Source organism: Sardina pilchardus, chromosome 9 (assembly GCF_963854185.1).
Source record: "Sardina pilchardus chromosome 9, fSarPil1.1, whole genome shotgun sequence".
Classification (NCBI taxonomy): domain Eukaryota; kingdom Metazoa; phylum Chordata; class Actinopteri; order Clupeiformes; family Clupeidae; genus Sardina; species Sardina pilchardus.
In genome coordinates, this window is record NC_085002.1 from 32,348,220 (window position 1) to 32,369,724 (window position 21,505).

Below are 21,505 nucleotides of genomic sequence, written 5' to 3' on the forward strand. Positions count from 1 at the left end.
GCACAATGTAAACTAAGAGAGTGGCAACTGCGCAATGCTACTCCACAACATAAACTCAGCCAGGAGTTTTAAAAGGGCACAGCAATGGCATGCCATGTCTGCCATGTCTGCTTTGCGCAGATGTTTTGCATTGTTTTTGTTGTGCCAGAGAAATGGGAATGTTCGGATGATGCACAGTAGTGTTGTAGTTACTCACTGTTGTGCCTTACAATACTTATGCAGTCAATGTCTGGGGAAAATGCCTTTCTTGGCAAATAAAACACTGACACAACAATGCGGGGTTGGATGGTTCAATCTCAACAGACAGTCGAGGGCACTATGAAAGAGAATACACCAGGCTGGTGGTGGTCTGGTCTGAAGGATTTTACGCAGCTTCGGCCCAGCCCCTAAATTCTGATAGGGTTCTGGAGGGACTAACGCGTCGGCAGCATGCTAGAGCCAGTTGGTGGAGCAGCGCGAAATCATCTCGTTCTGCAGAACCGCGCTAGAGCGTCGCTGTCACGCTCAGGCACAGTCGCCCAAATCAGGTAAAGCAAATTGCGTGGATTTTCTGCGTACTTGTTGATCTTCCCCCACCCAAAGCGGGCAGGAATGGACAGTAGAATCTACCGACTCCACGTCTCTGGTGAAATATGCCAACCTCAGACGCAGGCTAATCACGAGAGGGGCACCATTTAAGAGAGGGAGAGGGGTGTAGCAAGTAAAACCACAGGCGGCTGCTTGTCTATTTAAACCAATTTGGGCGCCGTTTGGACTGGATCTTACAAGAAAGATATGTAAGTATATGAATACGCCGATGATAAGTTTAATAGTGTTAATGTAAGCAATGTCTTTCACTTATTGATTGAGATCCTATGGGAATTAATAGAGTGCATTTTTTTCTTTGACGCGCACATAGACAGTAGCTTAAGTCTCAATAGTTTTGTTTTTTGATCATTTAGCAGATATTAAAAGAGGATTTTTGTCTAATGGGTTCCAGGGGGTCAGACATAATGTAATCTACGTTCCCAAAAATATGGTTGTGAGCACAAAAGTCTATTCTAGAGAAAAGCAAAATGGTAGTGGGCTATTGCACATCTCGGGTAGTCGTGGTATAGCCTACTCATACCTTTAACACAATAAACTTGGCTACGAAACATGTGACAACTGTAACTTATTATCATGGCTATGTTTATCGAATTCGCCGTTTTGCGTTAGCAGGCTAATTGCAGACCTGCCTTTACTTTTGATTAATTGTGTCTTTCAGAGATATTGAGTAGATAGATGAAAGAATAATTCAATACCAAAATCGAATGGCCAAATATGCCAAGCAAGTGACATGCACAAACAAGTGACAAATGACATTCAATAACTTTATGGAAGGGACCGTTTGACAGTGAGAGGGGAGACTGATGGACAGACAGAGGTGGTTTCAGCACTGTCTCACTGGACAGCGCTCGGCACAAGAGCCGTTTTATGCCACTGCTTCCTCATTCAGTTAGTCAATAGGGTAAACCTGCTGTGCTTCTTACAGCAGATCTCTTTGGCCTCTAGTTAATTGGATAAACCATTTAGGCTACTAATGCGGGTGAGATGTTCGCTGACAATGGCTTGTCACATGAATATGCACTATCCACTCTGTCATCAAGAGTAAATTATGGTCTTTTCTCCTTTTCGTTCCGCAGGTGCAAATATGGATGACAACAAACCCAGATGTAGGCGCCACTGAAGCTTGGTCGGTGTTGTCTTCTCAGAGAAGAATCTCCCAAGCGTAAATCATTCTCATTTAAGTACAGAACTGAAGTGAGAATGAATAAATCTGGCTCCCGCTCCACCTCCTCACTGCCGCCGGAGCCGGTGGAAATCATCCGGAGCAAAGCAGCCTCCCGTCGAGTGAGACTGAATGTAGGAGGACTCCTACACGAGGTGTTATGGAGAACGTTAGACAGGTTACCCCGCACGAGGCTAGGGAAATTGCGCGACTGCAACACGCACGATTCAATAATAGAAATATGCGACGACTATAGCCTGGATGACAACGAATACTTCTTCGACAGGCACCCTGGAGCTTTCACGTCCATCCTGAACTTTTATCGGACGGGGAAGTTGCACATGATGGAGGAGATGTGCGCTTTGTCTTTTAGCCAGGAACTAGACTTTTGGGGGATTGACGAAATCTACCTGGAGTCTTGCTGCCAAGCACGGTACCATCAGAAAAAAGAACAGATGAACGAGGAGCTCAAGCGAGAGGCGGAGACCTTGAGGGACAGAGAGGGCGATGAATTCGACAACACGTGCTGCTCCGAGAAGAGGAGGAAACTTTGGGACCTCTTAGAGAAGCCGAGCTCATCACTCGCAGCAAAGGTAAACACAGGGTACAGCCATTTCTGTCCGAGGCCCATAGATCACGCCCTTCATTTGTTAATGGGTTTATTTTCTGACACTGAAACTGGTCTCCATAGGATCATGGCGCAGCCATCTCCCTTTAATTGGATGGGGATTGCCTATCTGGTACATGAGCCAATTCAACTCAGGTTGAGGCAGTTGTGGCCTTGCAATAGGTTGTCCAATGAGAGGTTCATGTGAATAATGGCGACCCAAACCTATAGGCCTATGGAGAGGGCAACAGAACCAATACCTAAGAGTATTAAATAAAACAACCCACATCATGTGGTAGATTTTATTTTAAAAGTTGCTGATAATCACCCTCACCATGTGCACATCCCCATTGCAAGAAGCATAAATGATGGTAATGATTAAGGAAGAACTGCAATTTTCTATGCAAACATACAGTATATCACCAGGCCAACCCAATCTTATTCCAATGCTATGCTTTTAGGTTTGTGGTTATTATGATGTGTAGAAGCCATCTGAATTTGGAATGGCCCTTCACATACCAGAGCAAATCGACAGGCCAATTCTATTGAAAACACATAGCTGCTAAAGAGTTGGACTGATCAAAGGGGTATGCAACAACAAAATGTTGTTGCGATTCACAAACAGGGCAACATTTGAACTGCTGCGTAGCACCATGCAATTCCGTTAAAAGCAAGATGCACTCTAGAGTAGGCTGAGTGCAACGGTGCAGTGAAGAGGGTGCCACCTAATGAACTGAGATCTCATTACAGACTTTGGAATAATTGCGAAAGTAAACAATCATCAGAGTGGCCTGAAATGGGAGACCATTGAGAGCTGGAGTGTCTGCAGATTCAAGTAGCTGTAACAGGCCCTAACAGTAATGGGAGGTCCATCAGAAGGCACAAGATGTTTGACAATGAGCTTCAGTGCAATCAAATGCTTGTACAATTGCCATGGCTTAGAGACTAGAGAGAGAGGGAAAGAGAGAGATAGCAAAAGACACACACACACACACACACATACACACACACACACACACACACACGTATCCAGCAGAAGTGTTTGACAGTAAGAGTGAGAGAGAACAGAAGAGAGAGAAGCAGAAAAACAAGACAAGATGAGCGAGTGAGGGAGGGAGAGAGGGGGAGAGAGAGAGAGCATGAGATTTATCATCAGTGATGGATGAGGCTCAGTCCTCCTCAGGCTCCACAGCCTTTTACATGGAACACGAGCGGCACGTTTCACCCAAAGCAGCACGTAACCAAGACTCTTGTTCTTCCTGTGCACAGCCATATGTTCTCTCCTCCTGAAGTCATTTTAAACATGGTCTCCCATATCTCTCTTTTCCTCTCTCTCCCTCCCCCTCTCTCTCTCTCTCTCTCTCTATCGCTCTCTCTTTCTCTCTCTCCTCCTTCCCCACACAGCCTGTGTGTGACTCAAGACATTCTCTCACAGGCACAATCTGTCGGGGTGTTACTTGGCGCCAAAGGGCTGTTCGAGGTTGCATGAATCCCAGCTGAACTTGTGATTCGATCAGCACTCTCGCTGTGTAATTAGAGGCCGTTTGTTGTTCCGGGGATGGGAAAAAAAAACCACAGGATGAACATCTCCTTCGGTAGTACCACCCACCCGGTGGAAAAAAAGAACAGCCCGGCCAGCGTGCGCCGAATAGATCCACCGTCTGGTGGTTTGTGTCATCAGCTCTAAGGGCTGGAGATGGGGAGGTGGGTGAGGAGGGGAGGGGAGGTGCAGGACAGCAGGGTCCATGATGGGAGAGCGCCACAGCTCTCTGACGTGCCGTTCAGGTGACTAATAGGGCCCCGGCGCCATGTTTTCTCGGCATAATCGCGCAAAGGAACAATAAAAGTGTCACCGCTTGTTTTAAAGGCTGACGGTGGCCGCCAGCTTGTTTTTCCCGTGCTTAATTGAAGGGTGGCATCGCCAAAATAGGTTTGTCCCATACACAGATTCCATCCTATTCATATTTCAGCGCCAATGAATTTTTAATTGCACATTAATAATGCTTGACTTTATGCCTGGCAAGGGAAGGTGCACTCTGGCATATCCATAACTCCAGATGTCAGTCCCCCCGCCCAGGCCCTCCAGAGTTATCACCTCCCCAAAAATACATTCCAGGGAGGCAGGGATCTCGGTAAGGGGTGATTTTTCACCATCACACGACCTGCTCCTACTCCTTGTACACCGTGCACGGCCACGAGCTTGTGCTCAGTGGCGTGGAGTTGTAGCGCTGCGTTCTCCAGGATAATATGCTGGTCATCTTCAATTATTCAACAATGAGAAATATGCCACCCTTGGAAACCCAAACAAATATCTGAGACTGTGCACCCATCAATTATAAATGATGCATTTTACATGACATATGTTACGGTTAGATCTCGACAAAAAACACTGTTTTTTTTTAACAAAATCCCAGCAGGCTGAGCAAAGCGCCCTCAGCAGCCCTGCCTCTAGACTGGGTCGTCTCTCAAGGAATGGAGACGTCAGCTCTTTTCTTTGGAGACCTGCTGCTTCCAATTGGCGGGGATCACAGGGCCATTACATTAGACTAATACAAACCCCACTCAGCCATGTAGTCCTCTAATGTGCTGCCATCAGCACACAAACAAACTTTGGTGAGTACGCGCACACTCAGGTGACACTATAGAGGGCTGTCAGTGCCATTGATTTTACATTGTCCATCGCCACAAAGGGGATCAAGCACTTCTTGGATACTGTGTCATACTCATCCGTCGTAGCAGCATAATAATCTCTCTCTCTCTCACACACACACACACACACACAGACACACACACACACACAAACAGACACACAAACTCACACACACACACACACACACACGCACACACAGACTTTCTCACGCACACAAACACACACATACACAAACAGACACACGCATACCTACCACTAGTACCTCCTGCCGACTTTCTAAACATACGCAAGCAGGAGGACAGGGCTAACATTTCACAGACATCTTAGACTCTCGGTGCAACAAATCCACAATAGAAATAAGTTGAGTCTGCCTCTGTCCTCTCAAAGTCAACTGCTGGAATCTAAAACCACTGCATGGCTGGCTCAGACATGGTCACCAAGGCGACGGGAGCGATGCTTAACCCTCTCAGCCTATCCGCAGTGTGCTAACACTTGTCACTCAGCTGCCAATCGCGGGCTTAAGCCGATCACCCGGCCAATCAGATCAATACCAATCAGCCACCCATGTCCAAAAAACTGTCAGCAGTGGCACGCACCCTAGGAACTGTGCATAGTCATGCTGTCACCACACTCAAAACAAAGCCGAGCTGTTGAGGAAGTGATCAGACCTTTCCGCAAATCTGTAGTGAGAACATCATTTCTGTCCACCGCCCTGTGACTTCCCAGTCATTTAGAGCTGCCAGTGGAGAGCTCAATGGCAGTAGTGTGGTGAGCTGCAGGGCCAGTGGGGTGGAGAGCTCAATGGCAATAGCGCTGTGAGCTGCAGGGCCAGTGGGGTGGAGAGCTCAATGGCAGTAGTGTGGTGAGCTGCAGGGCCAGTGGGGTGGAGAGCTCAATGGCAATAGCGCTGTGAGCTGTAGGGCCAGTGGGGTGGAGCAAGGACGAGGGCCTGTTATGTGAGAGCATGAGCACAGCTGCTCTTGGGCCCGCTGGCACGTCCCCTGCTGCTGGACCCACAGTCCACTCAGCGGCCACAACTCCCCATATGAGTCCCACACAGCCACTGACCAGGGAGTCAGACTATAGCTAAGTGTCCTTTGGCCTCCCAAGTCCCTGAGAAAACCGCTGTGTGTGTGTGTGTGTGTGTGTGTGTGTGTGTGTGTGTGTGTGTGTGTGTGTGTGTGTGTGTGTGTGTGTGCGCAGTGCATGCTGTATGTGCATGTAGCTGTGTGCTGTGTAGCTGAAGTGCCTTTCCAATAGCAATAAATCTACTGCACACTGCGGCTTCCTCTGCCAGACTGATTCGATGCACATATATCACAGAGAGGAGCGCTTCATTTGGCAGATGGATGGAGGGAGGGGAAGGATGTGCCTCTCTCTCTCTCTCTCTCTCTCTCTCTCTCTCTCTCTCTCTCTCTTTCACTCTATCTCTCTCTCTTTCTTTCTGTCAGTCTCTCACCTTTATACCCTGCATGAACACATTCTCTCTATCTAGTCCTTTCCCATGCTGATTCATCATAACCAAATTACTTTTTAATCTGGAATTGCAACATACAATGAAATGAAAAGATAATTTATTCGATCAAATGGTATTCAGTGTGCTTCCTATGTGAACTCTACGTAAATACAGTATGTAGCTTTCCCAATCCTCTCTGGGGAAATATAAACCTGCCACATTGAAAATAAACTCTCTTTATATTGTCATTCTAAAGCTTTTAATCAGCAAAGTAATTAAAGTAATTTATTTATTTGTTTCATTTGTCTAAGAGTAAAACCACAGAACATCTGATTTTAGACATATAAAATGTCAAGTCATGATTCATGCCTGGTGTCTTTAATATTATTGATTGCATCGGTACACTGATTGTATTTCTAAGCATAGGTGTATGTAGGCCGGAGTTGCTAAAAACTGCCGTTAGATCAACAACTAGTCGATACTTCCAATCTTCCTCTCTCGGTAGGGCACTGAAATAAGGATTAAGTTGTTTGTGATGCTGCCAGAATTTGCTCCTTGTGTCACATTTGCTAAGCCTGAATGATTTCTTTCCACGCTTCAAAGGCCCTTTAATCCAGAGTGGGAAAAGATATATCAGAAGCTTTCACAGACTTTTAGCACACTGTCCCTTGACACATTTTGTCCAAGAGAAGAATTGATGTGCATTTCTCCCAAGAAAGACATTTAGTTGCGTGTGGAAAAAAATACATTTCCATACATTCATTGTATTTTTTTTTCTATCTTAGAGTATGCTAGAAGATGCTAGAGTATGCTGGAAAGCTGTGGAGTGATATTTCAGACTAGAGGAACAGAGAAGGCCAATGGCCACTCACTTCATGCGCTCTATAAATGACTTCCCTCATTGATGCTGGTGCTGTGTTACAGACCTAACTATTCCCAATGCAGTCCTTGAGCAAGTCTTCAAAGCATTAGCCCTTTTCCTCTTCTGGATCAGATGTACTGTACTTATTAATAAGTAAATATTGGTATTCTCACCAGTGTCATAAGCAAATGACCTTTCTACCTGTACTGACAGTAATTAGTCTACCTGTACTGAGTGTTATTAGTTATTAGTTATATCAGCTATTATTGCCTACTGTCACGGTATTTAAAAACTCAAGTCATGACCTGGCTGTATAGTTGTTGAATTTGTGATCCACAACGGTTATTTATTTACCCTTCACCTCATGTTTCTATCTTTAAGGGTTTTTGATTAAGTACAAATCTCCCTTTATTAATGTGTGCAAGAAAGCCAGAATGTGTGTGGGAAATGCTGTATAAACAGGTAATGATGATCAATACCTTGGTTTGGCTTCAAAGTTAATCTAATTTGACCGCAGGGACAGTGAGTGGAGTTGCCAGGCGCAGTGTACAGCCAGCGGTTTGCCTGGGGCTGCTTGACCTGTTCCATTTCATGCAGAAGTGGGCGGCCCTGGCAGCCGAGCCTGTTCCATGTGCTGCGTGTTGCTAGGGAGACAGGTGATCTCCATAAGCTCATTACTTTTAAGGGAGGAGTGCTCAGGCAAATAGAGCTGAATTACAGGAGCCCACGAGCCACCGGGGCATGAGCCTGTCACCTGAACAGCCCTCCGTGACTTAGGCACACACACACACACACACACACACACACACACACGAGCGCCTCCACAACACACTCACACATGCACACACACACACACACGTATACGTCCTCGCTGTTCAAGTTTCCCTGTCTCTCCATCTTTCTCTCTCTCCCTGTCTCGTTCTCTCTCCTTCTCTCTCTTTCTCGCTGACTTTCTCGCTGTATCTTGCTCGCGCAAGCGCGCACACCTCAGATAGATGCTGTCAGTGAGTCAGTGACACATGCTTCCTGCAGAGCAAAGGGTGTTTGAAACTCGGCGCTTGCTAGCGATGTGACAGACATCCCAAGCACTGTCTGGGATTTACAGTCTGTGTTCGGGGTGTGCTGGGCTGGCAACTCCATGTTGAGCACCCTGACAGAAGTTGGAGGTGGAACTCACTCTACTCTAACATCGCTAATCAGCAGATTGCAGTAATCACCACCACTGGCCCAGGTGTTTGCGTGTGTGTGTGTATGTGTGTGAGAGAGTGTGTGTGTGTGTGTGTGTCCCTTAAGTTGCTGGTTTAAGGGGTGGGAGGTCACTCATGGCGAGGGCAACATGAGAACTCGGAGGGCGCCTGCTCGTTATCCAGCGCGCTGCTGACACCTGGAGCTGCAGTCATCACTCACCAGCGGCCAATGGGAGCGCACCAGCGAGCGAGCGAGCGCAGCTGCAGGCCAGGGCAGGGCAGGGCAGGAGAGTGGGACAGGACCCAGTAGGGCACTTAGGACTCCGTCTTCACTCTCTGACAAGCTGTCTGGGGCGGCTCACCTGGCTCCGAAAAACACGCCTGAAAATGGGCCAGAGAAGATTGATGAACGCATGGGCTCATTGTGTGTTGAACTGCCCTTAAAGCAGCAGCGGTGGGGTTTGGAAAGAGTGGAGCAGTGGCCTCATCTCAGCACCAGTTAATGTTGGACCAGTCGCATGAAGTCCTGAAATCATGTCCACGGGCGGCTAAAGTCACCATGTCTCGCTGGTCATCTCAGCCTCTCTATTGACCTCCATCAGTGGTCATCGTTCTGTCTCAAAAATATGCCTGATAGTGGCAACCTACCGTATGTACATCGTTCAGAAGGGCCACAGGAGTTTGTCTGCATATGAATGGAAATGATTTGTTTATAACGGCCTCCCTCATCATAACAAGGCTCTCAGTGATTTGTTTCCATAAAGCACATGGAATGTTACCCACTTGTCATCTGTCCCTGTGTCACTGGAACAAAACCAACAGCCGCCATCATGGATTATTCATGGCCACAGTGGACACCCAGCGGTCCGCTCCGCTCTGTCCTGTCCTCTCATGGCGGTCATCCCACACCACTGACGACAGACTCTAGACTCCATCGCTGTGCATTCCTTTTGTCCAGCGCTGCAGCATAGAATATTCTCAATGGCCACTTTGTGCTCTTGAGAATGAGCCCTATGGAGGGCAATGGAGTCACAGAGCCCCTCTTGTGAGGGAGCTCAGATGAGGCTTTTGAAAGGCCCACCAGTCGGCCATCGGACAGCTCCGTCTGCTGAGATTGCAGTCCCGAGGTTAATCCTTCTGAGAGAGAGTTTCCACCCAACTCTCAAGGACAAGCGGTCAAGCCAACACGCCAGCGATATGAAGAAAGCCCCCCTCCCCATCCGAGGCCGCTCTCACACACTCAGTGGTGGTGGGCAGCAGTAGTGGTCAGTCGGGGGTTAACGGACGCCACGGTGGCGCTGCGGGCTCCATCGCTCCACTCTCAGTCCGACACCTCGGCCGCTGAAGGTCACGCGGCGTGTGCGGTTTGCAGCGGAGGCCGAGCGAGCGCGCGGTCACATGAGACGGGCGACGCTGGCGACGTCTCTATCGCCTCCGCTCCCCCGCTCCATTAACTCCATTCTGAGGGCCTGAATTCACACACACACACACACACACACACACACACACACAGCGCGGTGGCAGCGCTGGCCTGGCCCAGGGTTTATGGCCGCTGCCACGGCGCTGCCAGGCTGCCAGAGGTAATTACCTGGAAGAGGATACAGCGGAACAGCGCCGGCGAGCTCTCCACACGAGCAGTCAACAACGCCTTTGATGAATAAAAGATCACTTGAGCTAATGTCGCCCCGAGTCGTCTACCTGCATGCCGCCGTCGTAACTCAAGCATTAACTAAAGCAATGACCAGCGAGTGGAATCGCTTAATCAGAGCGGTGCCAAAGCCAAGTGGCGTGCCGCGTGAAAGCTTGGGTGTCCCAGCGGGCCTACGAGCGGCCGAAAGTCCAAAACGATCCAAGATGACCGAGAGCTATCCTAGCGCCTCTCGTGCATTCAGAGCACTCCGGCTTGTGCTAATCAGCCCCTTTTCATCTTTATTTTATTATTTCAAGAAAATGATTAAAGGATTCATTTGACATTGAAGAATGCTCTTTTGTCACCCCTTGCGTTTGGCAGTGAGAGCACGCAGTGCTAACATTCCTCTCATTCTGTGAGGGCGGTTCATAACAGAGGAACCTCAACGCCAAACAAGCGAGCGTGAGTGGGCAAGTGAGATGTGTACTCTGGCGTGGCTGTCTGCTCCTGATTGACAGCCGAGGCTGTGGGGAGAGAGAGGAGCCAGCCAGGAGGCGCAGTCACAAGCAGGTGGAGACGCAGCAGGGAGCGCACCTCCTCCTGTTCCGAGGAGGCCTCTTCACATCGATCAGTCATCAGTCAGTCAGAAGAATCTTGCATGAAATTACAGTAATACTGCGGCAGCTATTTAAAACTAGTCTCAGGAAACCGCAGCCGAAGTGGATGATTAACTTTGACTTCTTTTTTTTTTTTGCTTTGGGTTGCACTCAATATTGCAGGTGCTGTCGAGTCCCAGCAGACTCCCACAGAGGCAGATGGGCTGGGTTGCTGGGCGGGAAGGTGACAGAAAAAAAAAGAAAAACAACAGCCCTGTTGCCATCCAGATGGGGGGAGGTTTTCTTTAGGCTGTGCTGCTAGACAAACAGAGGCAGCAGCACTGGGCAAACAACAGTGGCCATTTCACCAGCGAAGCCCAGTGCAGTCCAACAGGAGCAGGCCACAGGAGACCAGCTCATATTACTATGTATGAGGCCGCCGGTGTGTGTGCGTGTGTGTGTGTGTGTGTGTGTGTGTGCGTGCGCGCAGCGGAGGGAGAGGACCACACAGCCACCCGTGACAAATGAGGGAGAGAGCAGGCAGGCTGGCTGGAAACGGTGCTGTTGTGTTTTAATGTGCAGTGTACAGTATATTGGGAGGACAGGCACATGGATCCCAACATGCAGGGAAGGGAAAAACACACACACAACAACAACAAGAGATGGTCGTTAATTAGTGTGAAGCTAAATAAAACTGCTGAGAGAATGAGGCTTTTGAGAGACTATCGCTAAGCCATGCCGCCAGAGGAATTAAGGGATGATCGTGAGGCTTTCTCATGCTGATATTGACTATCAGTGCATGTGTGCGTGTCTGTGTGTGTGTGTGTTTGTCTTTCATGTGGGTTTATGGGAAGGGTTCCTACAGAGGTCAGTTTAGACCCACTGCCCAGGTCTGAGCCCCTGCAGGTGGGGTTGGGGTGAGCCCGAGTGTGGGTCCCATTGATCCGCTGACTTCCCATTCACCTACACAGCCCTGAGACGGGAGCTGCCGTTGCCATAGAGATAGGCGGCACATGTTTCCAAGGCGATGCCGAGTCGGAGAGGGGGGATCAGTCGGAGAGGGAGCTGAACTGGATTTCTGAATCAATTGTTGCCTCCCACCCGCCCACCCACCCACCAGGCCAGAACAGCTCCTCTGAGGAGCCATCTATTCACGCTGAGTGCACTCACCAACCCACCCACCCCAGCCCCAGCCAAACAGCCTAGCAGCCAGGCCCACAGGAGACCTCCGCTAAATAGACGAGCGCCCGGAACAGAAGGCTCGGCCCCTGAAGCCTCGCTCAGCGCTGTCCATGTGCTAGACCATGTGCTAGACACTGGTGCACGTGAACTAGACAGTGGATGTGGCTGCTGTGTGTTGTTTGGGAGGCGGTGGGTAGGGTGGGGTGGGTGGAGGGGGGACTCCTGTTGTTTGTGCACAGGGCTATTTGGGGAGGCAGTGCAGTGCAGGGGAGCCATGGTAAACATTACACTGGTGCTGCTCGTCCTAATTAGGAAGAGACAGTGACGAGAAGCGCAGCGAGCCTGGCGGGACTGGAAAGGTTCTCTACCTGAGAGGCTTCATCGGGCTGTGTGTGTGTGTGTGTGTGTGTGTGTGTTTGTTGTGACACACTCTCCCCTGGGGTGTCTAAAATTGTCTCCCACGCAGACACACACGTGCGTGAGCACGCACACACACACACACACACACACACACACACTTGGAAGAGACGCATCCAGGTTATGCTTTCACTGATTTGCACTGACAGGAGCCAAGTCTTTTGATCACGGCGAGCGTTGAGCCGCTGCACAATCACATGATTTCCCTGAGGTAGGGCGTCAGTCGAGAACTAAATAGCATATAAAAGGCTGCATGGTCTCCGTTGCGGACGCAACGCTCGCTTCTGTCTTCAGCGTGACACCTTAAAGAGCACAAGAAAGGGAGCGAGGCGCTGGGAGATTGGGAACTAGAGAGGAGAACAGGAGGAGGGAGGCTGCCCGCTCCCTGAAGACAGCCAGCCCGACAGTTTGGGGCATTGTTGATTGCTGCGACAGAACCGTGGCCATGGAGACGCAGAAGCAGGAGACGTTCCACAGAGGAGTGCTCTGAGTTTCCTCAGTGCCCTGTGGCAGGGAAAGCACTAAGACTAGAGGGAGAGGGAGAGAGAGGGAGGGAGAGAGAGAGAGAGATGGACGGAGAGTGAGAAGCACATTAACTCACAGAGACAGTATATATTATGCAGAGCTGAAGCCACAGCGCAGACGTGGAGAACCCTTTCATGTGAAGCACGCTGTGGCGTATTGCATCGCCGCTGTGGTGGAACGCGTGTCTGCTAGAGCAGGGAGCGGGAGAGTGATTTTATTTCACAGACACGCGCGATTTGAAATAATGGAATAGATGACATGGCAAAAAAAAGAAGTAAAAGCGTCCTCCTTGGCACATACTGACCCTCCTGAACAATCCAATCCACAGAATTGCATAACAACAATATATGGCTGATGCATTACATAACTGGCATAAAGTGTCTCAGACATGATGCCAGTCCATTAGTAGGCTTTCCTAACAAATATGATCATTCTGCCATTCACCACAAATCTGCATATCAATAGTTACTGTATGGTTTGCTGAGCAGTGCAGTACAGTGTGTTATCCAACAGAATGTCAGTGACCAGAAAGAAATGGTTCCTTCCACTCGCATAGAAAAGGGAAAAAAGTGCTGATTGAGTGCGTAGCTGCCTTTGTGTTGTCCACAAATGAGCCCAAATAGAGTTCCAGTGGTGTGAGGTGCAGTAGATAATGGGTGAGCTGCCCCTTTAATCTCACTTGTGCTCTCTGCTGTAGTTTATTAGCGCCGGCCCAGTCCTAAGAGACTGGCAAATGTGTTAGTGGCGGCCATTAGAACACCCCCCCTAGAGGAGCCTGAGCCCATCGCAGGTCTGCTCCAGCAATTAGCGGCTAGTGTAATGTGCTCGCTCTCGCCTTGATTACTGCAGCGCTTGCTTTGGCCTGCTGCTCTGCGACCTTTGATTAGGGAAGTGCAGATGGTGGCCTGGCCTGGGCTGTGTGTGCTGGAGGGGCTCTGACTGGACCGGGCTGGACCGAGGTCTGTGGTCCGCAGGCAGCCAAGTGGAGCCTATCAGCAGGGTGGCCAGTGCTTGCTCTGGCACAGATGGAGTTGTTTTTTTTACACTCACCAAAAAGGTGACAATAGGAAGCATCCCATAATCGAACAATGCAGGGCTTTAAAAATGTATGTCTGTGTGAAATAACAAGGGAGAAATTGTTTGTGTGTGTGTGTGTGTGTGTGTGTGTGTGTGTGTGTGTGTGAGTGAGAGAGAGAGCGAGAGAAAGAAAGGGCGACAAAAGAAACGGGAGACAGCGACTTTTCTAGGTCACTGCAAGCACTGTTGTATCTGGTACAGTTTCTATTTAAAACCAAGCTCAGGGAAAATATTTCCATCTACATTTGAGTTTCAAAATAGAAGTAAAATCTCTATATCACAAAAGCTCTTCATTTAGAGGATTGTGCATGCTTTTTGAAACTACTGTACACGAGGGGCCAAGACATGCAGTGTAAGCAGATAATGTTAGCAGATAATGACCATGGTCAAGAGTCAGTTAGATCTCCTGGGTATAGACCTCTGGTCAGCAGTGAGACCACATGTGTTGAGAGACAGACCAAAGCTCAGTGCGGGCAGCAGAGTAACCACACTGGACACAACCATCTGCCTGCCTAATGAAAGATAATGATCTCTTAGCTCTTCTTCACTGCTGACTCTCCCATTGCAGGAGTTTTCACACAGCAATAATCTCCGCCCATAGCAGCACTTGTCAACTAGATGTTCAATTCGGTTCAAATGAAATAGAGGCAATGGCGTTTATAGGCAGCTCGCCTCATAAAATGTCTTTTCTTCTCGGTCTATTCTGGTTCGGCGGGAGCCCGTCGCCGCTCGAGTCATTTAAAGAGCAGCCGGCCGTGGTGCCCCGGGAGGCCGCCGGAGGCAAATGTTGTGATGCTCTTCTTCTCTTTTTTCCCCTCGTCGTCCTTCAGTGGTGCCCTGGGTGTCTGCTGCAGTAAGTGGGGCTGCATTGGAGAGGCAGTCAGTCAGCTCCAGCCGGAGATAGAGATGGAGACGGAGACGGAGGCAGCTCGCTGCATATCTGATGCATTCCCAGCCCTAGGTCCCCTGCAGTCCCCAGGCTCTTCTGGGGCAGATGTGTGATGGATTGAAAGCCTTCATCTGCTCTCCACAGGAGGGGGGGGGGGGGGGGGGGGGGGCGGGGGGGTGGAGGAGGTGGGCTGGCTGGGACTGGTTCTGAGTTAAAGGGCTTCTGTAAGACCATGTGGGAGGACATTAAGTGGGCCAGCATCACTCTGTCGATATGGACACTTTCTCACGAGAGAAAGAAAGAGAGTGAGAGAGTGAGGTGAGTGTGTGTGTGTGGGGGGGGGGGGGTGAGGGAAAAGAGATTGACCAAGAGAGCAGAAAGCCCCAGGGTCCAGCAGGTATCTTCACCATAGACCTGCTCCAATAATCCCTCCTCTCCGTCCTTTGTTCATCCATCGCTCTTCCCTCTCTTTCTCTCCCACGGTCTCTCTCCTGCTCGCCTCTCATCTCCCTGCATATCTGCATGCCAGCGCTGCGCTGCGCCCACCCACACTCAGGATATTCCTGTTCCTGTCTCCTCTTCCTCTCTTTTAATCCGTCTGGATAATCATGCAATGGGAATTCTCCACTGCAGACTCATGGATAGATATAGCATATTACCTCCTTTGCAGACATCTGTCTTGCTATGCATACAAGAGGGAGGGAATCGTGAATCAATTGGATTTTTCTTGTGTGATGGTATCATAAACTACCCAGAATCCATTGCTGTGCTCCTTGCGGCCTTTGGAATGTGGTGTTCGGTGGGCTCTGAGGAGTGTTGAGGGAGGGAGATGGTCTCCATAAAGTGGGTCACGCTGCAGGTAAATTGAGCTGCGCGAGCTAAATTGAAAGGGTTAGTGATCTGCGGGGAAACTCTAGCCCCGTCCTCATTGCATTAGCCTGTGCGCGGCTTCTGAGGCGTAACCCTGAGACTGGGTCAGTGCAGCCAACAAAGGCCTCAGAGGATTGCCTGATTGGGGGAGTGTGAGTGTGTGTGTGTGTGTGTGTGTGTGTGTGTGTGTGTGTGTGTGTGTGTGTGTGTGTGTGTGTGTGTGTGTGTGTGTGTGTGTGTGTGTGTGTGTGTGTGTGTGTGTGTGTGTGTGTGTGTGTGTGTGTGTGTGTGTATGTGTGTGTGTGTGTCAGGGGGCTGCACTGGTGACAAATCACACTGCAATTCAATTGGAGACCTTATCTGTGTCCAGGGGCCCTGAGCAAAGGTTAGGTGGATCGAGCTTCTCGTCGGTTGATTAATGAGCCTTGTCAGGGTTCCATAGGAAGCGCTCAGTCACCAAAGCCCTCGCGCTCACCTGATACTTCAACACAATGAGCTTATGATGTCTGTCAAGCCCACAGTGCACTGCTTCATATGCGTGTGTAAATATATACTGTATGCGCTGGTGGCCAAGCCTCCCTCCCAACGTTGGGAGATGCCTGAGGCCTATAAATACCTGGGAGTCAGCAGGAGGGGCCTTAATCAAGACTGGGATTGTGTGCGCGCTCGCCAGGGGAGGTGAGCAAGTGCCTCGCCTCATCACAGGGAGGAGAGCTCACCCAGCGCCTGATGAACTGAGCACGCACACACACACACACACACACACACACAGACACACACACACACACACACACAGAGAGCAGTTCCGTAGAATAAGTGCACCCAGCAGAATAGAGTCTACTGTAGACTGGGAGCGCAGACTTACTCAGCCCTTTTGACCACGCTCATTTATTCACACGGCGTCTGTGGGAGACTAGAGAGCCCAGGCAGGGCGGGAGGAATCAAGAGACAAGGATCGCGATTACATCTGGACGACTCCAGTGTGGAAGTGTTGAATGTAGTACGTGGATTAAGACCACCGGATTTGTTTACTAATCTTGGTCTGAGCGTAGGATCGGCAGCACTAAAAGTCCTCATTCCCTCCATATCACTCCAGACGTATGGTACGAGCAGTATAGACTTCTCCCTATATGGAAGGAAAACACTGGCTCTGCACTTCATGTAGCGCTGGCTAAAGTACGCGAACAGAAACAACTGTCCTATCAAAGCACAAGATACAGGGAGGTCGCAGGCAGTTTGTCAGGGGTGCTTAGCAACAGCAAGGAAAACAGGAGGTTGTTAAGAAGATAAGTGAAGGCTGTTGTTCATAGCGCTCCATAAAACGCCGGAGCGTGCTCCTGTCAGAGCCGAAGGGACAGGTTGGGAGATGTGCTCGGGGCGCTGTTTTTCCTCTGCACAGAGCTGGGGGGTGTCCCACATGATGGCATAAGAGCTGACCGCTGGGTAGTCTGTGTGGCTGGACAGATCAGCGCTAGCCTTCAGGGGGCTGGCAGTGGACTTTTCTCCCCCTTTTACTGTTACGTTTTGATTGAAACTTTTTGGACTTTTGTGTCCTCTTGCCTCTTTGTCATGTGTCTTCACTTGCACACTTGCATTGCCACGCCAATTTAGCCCTGCGATATCAGCCAAGCCAAGGAGAAGCGCTCCAGGAATAATGCTAACATCACATTAGTCTCAGTCTCTGTTGTTGCTCCCCCCCTCTCTCAGAGGACTGGGCTGAGTGGTAAGCCTGGAGGAGGGCTTAGAGGAGGGGGGTTAGGCACACAGATAAGCAGCGCAAATTAAAAATCACCACGAGGGCCGCTGATTGATCCACTTCATTAAAAGCTGCCGCTGCAGCTGACTGGTCGAGAGAGAGAATGAGAGGGGGAGAGAGCAGGAGAGACGAAAAGAGAGAGAGAGAGAGAGAGAGAGAGAGAGAGAGAGAGAGAGAGAGAGCGACGGAAAGAAGGAGTCTGTGTCTGTGCTTGGAGAGTGGGGTTGTGGGAAAGGCGTGGGAAGGGGGCCCTCTGCCACAGACAGGTCAGGCTGACCATGTATGGCCCAGGCCCGGCCGGCCAGAGAGGAGCTGTGCAGAGCAGAGCAGAGCGGAGCAGAGCAGAGCAGCATGCCTGAGTGACTGGCTGTTTGCACAGCGCTGGATGGATGTGGGCAGTATGCTGTGTGTCATCCTCACACCGACATCTGTTTGGCATCCCCTCGGCTGAGTAGCGCAGGCAGCGCGTATAGAGAGAGGAGAGGAGAGGAGAGGAGAAGAGAGGAGAGGAGAGGAGAGGAGAGGAGAGGAGAGGAGAGGAGAGGAGAGGAGAGGAGAAGAGAGGAGAGGAGAGGAGAGGACAGGAGAGGAGGAGGCTGGAGTGCAGGGAAGCCCCTCTCACCCCCCTCCTCCTCCTCCTCCCTGTTTACGGACACGGCTTCTGACGCAAACCCTGAACGCACAACCGGCCCGCTGACTGTAACACTGATCAAAAGGTCGAGATTAAATACAAGAGTAAAAAATGTTTACTGTAATATATCTGTAGCATTTCCTGTAAATGCACTCCTCTCTATCTCCACCGATATGAGTGCAGCTCTCTCTCTCTCTCCCTCTCTCTCTCTCTTTCTCTCTATCTGTCGGTTCCTGTGTTGTAAACAGCTGGAGCATATTTTGGGCTGACAAGCACATTACACACATCGTTGTGTAATTGATGATTTCGTTCCACTTGCAAATTACACTTAGTGTCACCTCCACTTTACACAGCTGATTGTGACGTATGGCTTATGGACGACTGCCACTCTCCCTCCCTGAGGCAAGCCAGGCCACAGCCCTTTATATTAGGGCACACCACAGCCATGTCCTCCCTTACTCTCTCTCTCTCTCTCTATCTTTCTCTATCTGTCTCTCTCTCCCTCACTCACTCACTCACACTCTCTCTCTCTCAATCTTTATTTCTATCTGTCTCTTCTTGTCTTCATACCCTTGCTGTGGAATGGCATGCAGAGGGCTGTCAGTTATTATGAGTTGACAGAAAAGCATTAGTGTGTGTGTGTGTGTGTGTGTGTGTGTGTGTGCGTTCGTTCATGCATTTCAGTGTGCTTTCCTCCAACTCCACCTCGGTTTTCCCTTACACCTCCAGAATTAATTATTCAATCCAGGCCACAGCTTGACTCAGAGCTGAGCAACCGAATCCTTCAGGCTGGCTGGTTCTTTTTCTCTGGGTTTCCCAGATTTAGAGAATAGGTGGAGTCAGCAGACGGACTCGGGGAAGAGCCCAGCCACACTCCCCCTCCACTGACTCCAGTGCCAGCAGGGGATGGCTCAGTATTTCCAGACATTGATGGTGCAACTCTGGGCAGACCAAGCGAGCAAGCGAGAGAGAGAGAGAGAGAGAGAGAGAGGGAGAGAGAGAGAGAGAGAGGGAGAGAGAGAGAGAGAGAGATGAGTCTGCATCCCTCGCTTCTGTTCCACCCCCGACTCCTTCCCACTGGAACGGACTGATGTCATTTCCTCAGCTCAGCCCGTCAGCCTCTCTTTACCATCTCTTCCCTTTCCTGTCAAAAACCAGAGCGAGTCGAGGAATTTCAAATCACCAAGGCAACCCTCAAAATATGCACCAAAGTAACTAAGCGCTGCTGTCTTGCTGGTATGAGCCTGCACCGTGTAAGCATGTACATGTATATGTGTGTGTGTGTGTGGGTGGGTGCATGTGTAGGTGTGTGTGTGTGTGGGGGGGGGGTGTAGGTGTGTGTGTGTGTGTGTGTGTGTGTGTGTGTGTGTGTGTGTGTGTGTGTGTGTGTGTGTGTGTGTATGTGGGTGTGTGTGTGTGTATGTGTGTGTGTGTGTATGTGTGCGCGCAATGCATACATAACTAGTATGTCCTGTTCCTAGGGAACCATAATGCACTGCTATTAATTACTGCTCGTGTCAGTGGTTTCTCTCCGCGCTCTTGCGGCTTGTTTACCATCAGGGCTGTGGGGCTGGAGGGGGCTGTGGGGGGCTGGAGGGGGCTGTGGGGGGCTGTGGGGCTGTGGGGGGCTGTGGGGCTGCATGTGGTGCTTGGTGTGCTGCTGCACTACTGAGGTGGCCCAGCTGCTTTTGGTCCATTTGGACGCAGTCCTGTCTGCCTTCATGATCACATGCAGGCACTGAAGCTCTGCTGGACGTACCTCTGACATACAGTACTCATGAGCACAGATCCTATAGGATTTGATAGGCAATGCATAGGGAGACGATAGTAGCAGTATTACATGTAGTGGTGGCTGAATGTGAGTCTGTGCTGTCATATCTGCTGATCAAATGCTGTGTGTGTGCTAATGTGACACATTAGCTTTATGACTGGATTAGTTTAATCCCTCTTTTACACTACCGCTTTAATTAAGGGAGACATCTTGCTTGTGAGCGCTTGTTTGTGTGTGTGTGTGTGTGTGTGTGTGCGGGGAGAGGTGTTATTTGTGTGTGTGGGCGGGGAAGGGGAGCTTTCATGCCAACACCTAGGCTACAATCTCCTCTCTTAAGAGGCACCACAGGCCATCTGTTGGTTGAGCAGATACCCAGCTGCTGAGGCTGCAGCCTGCGTCCACACAGCACGGCCAATCTGCACATCCAGGGCTGCCCTCCACGGCCCTAAATCTGCAGCGCTCGAGCAGCACCACACTGACATCGCGCCGCTCCCATTCCTACCCTGCTTCTGCCCCCCCTGTCTCCCCCTGACACTTTCATCAATGTTATCCAAGAGAAGAACTACTGCCATGTGTTGTGAATGGTGGACTACAGCCGTCTATTCCGGCTCTCTCAGTCGGGATGCAGGACATGTTTTTAAAGGTTATATCCCTCTAAACTGTTCTCTGGTAAATGTCAGATTGTAATGCTGCTTGAATCCGTCTCGTCTTTTTTTAAAGCGTAGACAACCCTTGGAGGACTTTGGGGAAATACTTGAAAGAGCATTTTTGTTTGTTTTCATTATAAAGCCCTCCGGGTCGGTAATTGCCAAAAAGCAGTCCACCATCCGAGGGTGTCTCATCCTTCCCTGTGTTGTGCTAGGGCTGGTAATTATTTAAAAAGCAGCTTTTCAAATTTTCATTGAAAATTGTTATGGGAAAAATAGGTCACTTCTTAGAGATGCGGCTCCTCACGTCTGTCAATGTGAACCTGACGACCTCAGGCGCCGCAGACACACGGAGCAGAAATAGAGCAGCTCTCTCTCAGATGTGCCGCTGCCAGAGATGTCTGCCCGCTGTGCTTTTGTTTGGCCGTGTGTCCGGCCGCTGATCTCAGCTGCAGATAGAGCCCTTAAATATAGCCCTTCCCCAGACGCAGAGCAGCACGCAGCCCACGGGCCGCCCAGTCCCGCTGACCAATTACTGGGCAGGGGCGCTCGGACGCTCTGGCCACCGTCCACGGATGGCGTGTGAATAAAAGCACGCTCAGGACGTCGGACGCGCTCACGGGGGCCCGGTGGGGAAACTGGATCTGTGCTCGTCTCAGACGGATCTCTGTGTGTGGTCTGTCTCAGGAGCAGCCGGCCGGCTCAGACGGATCCGCCAGAGCCTTTTTTCCCCTTTTCTATTTCAGGCCGTCTGGTAGGCGGAAGGCACTCTGATTTAGCCACAAAGCCGAGGTTCCACTGGTCCTCTCTGATCTGCCTGCCATGAATTATTGAGTGTCCGACGGTGGTGCAGGGGGGTGGACGGCCCTCCCTTGCTTCCTCCTGAATCAAATAAAGAAATAAGGCTGGGAATGGTGCAGGGGTTGAGCTGCTGTTGTTGTTGTGTGGTTTTGTATGAGACGAGGCAGAGAGACAGCAAAGACATTGTATCTGTGTGCCTCA

General features: G+C 50.2%; 1 protein-coding gene across 1 annotated transcript in view; it reads left to right on the forward strand.

Moving 5' to 3' along the window:
* Positions 1–1,788: 1,788 nt before the first annotated feature.
* Positions 1,789–21,505, forward strand: part of LOC134092708 (potassium voltage-gated channel subfamily B member 1-like) — a 32,725-nt gene continuing 13,008 nt past the window's right edge. The window contains exon 1 of the mRNA XM_062545736.1: positions 1,789–2,343. Within this exon, the coding sequence (XP_062401720.1) occupies positions 1,789–2,343 (555 nt within the window). The remainder of the gene's footprint in view (positions 2,344–21,505) is intronic.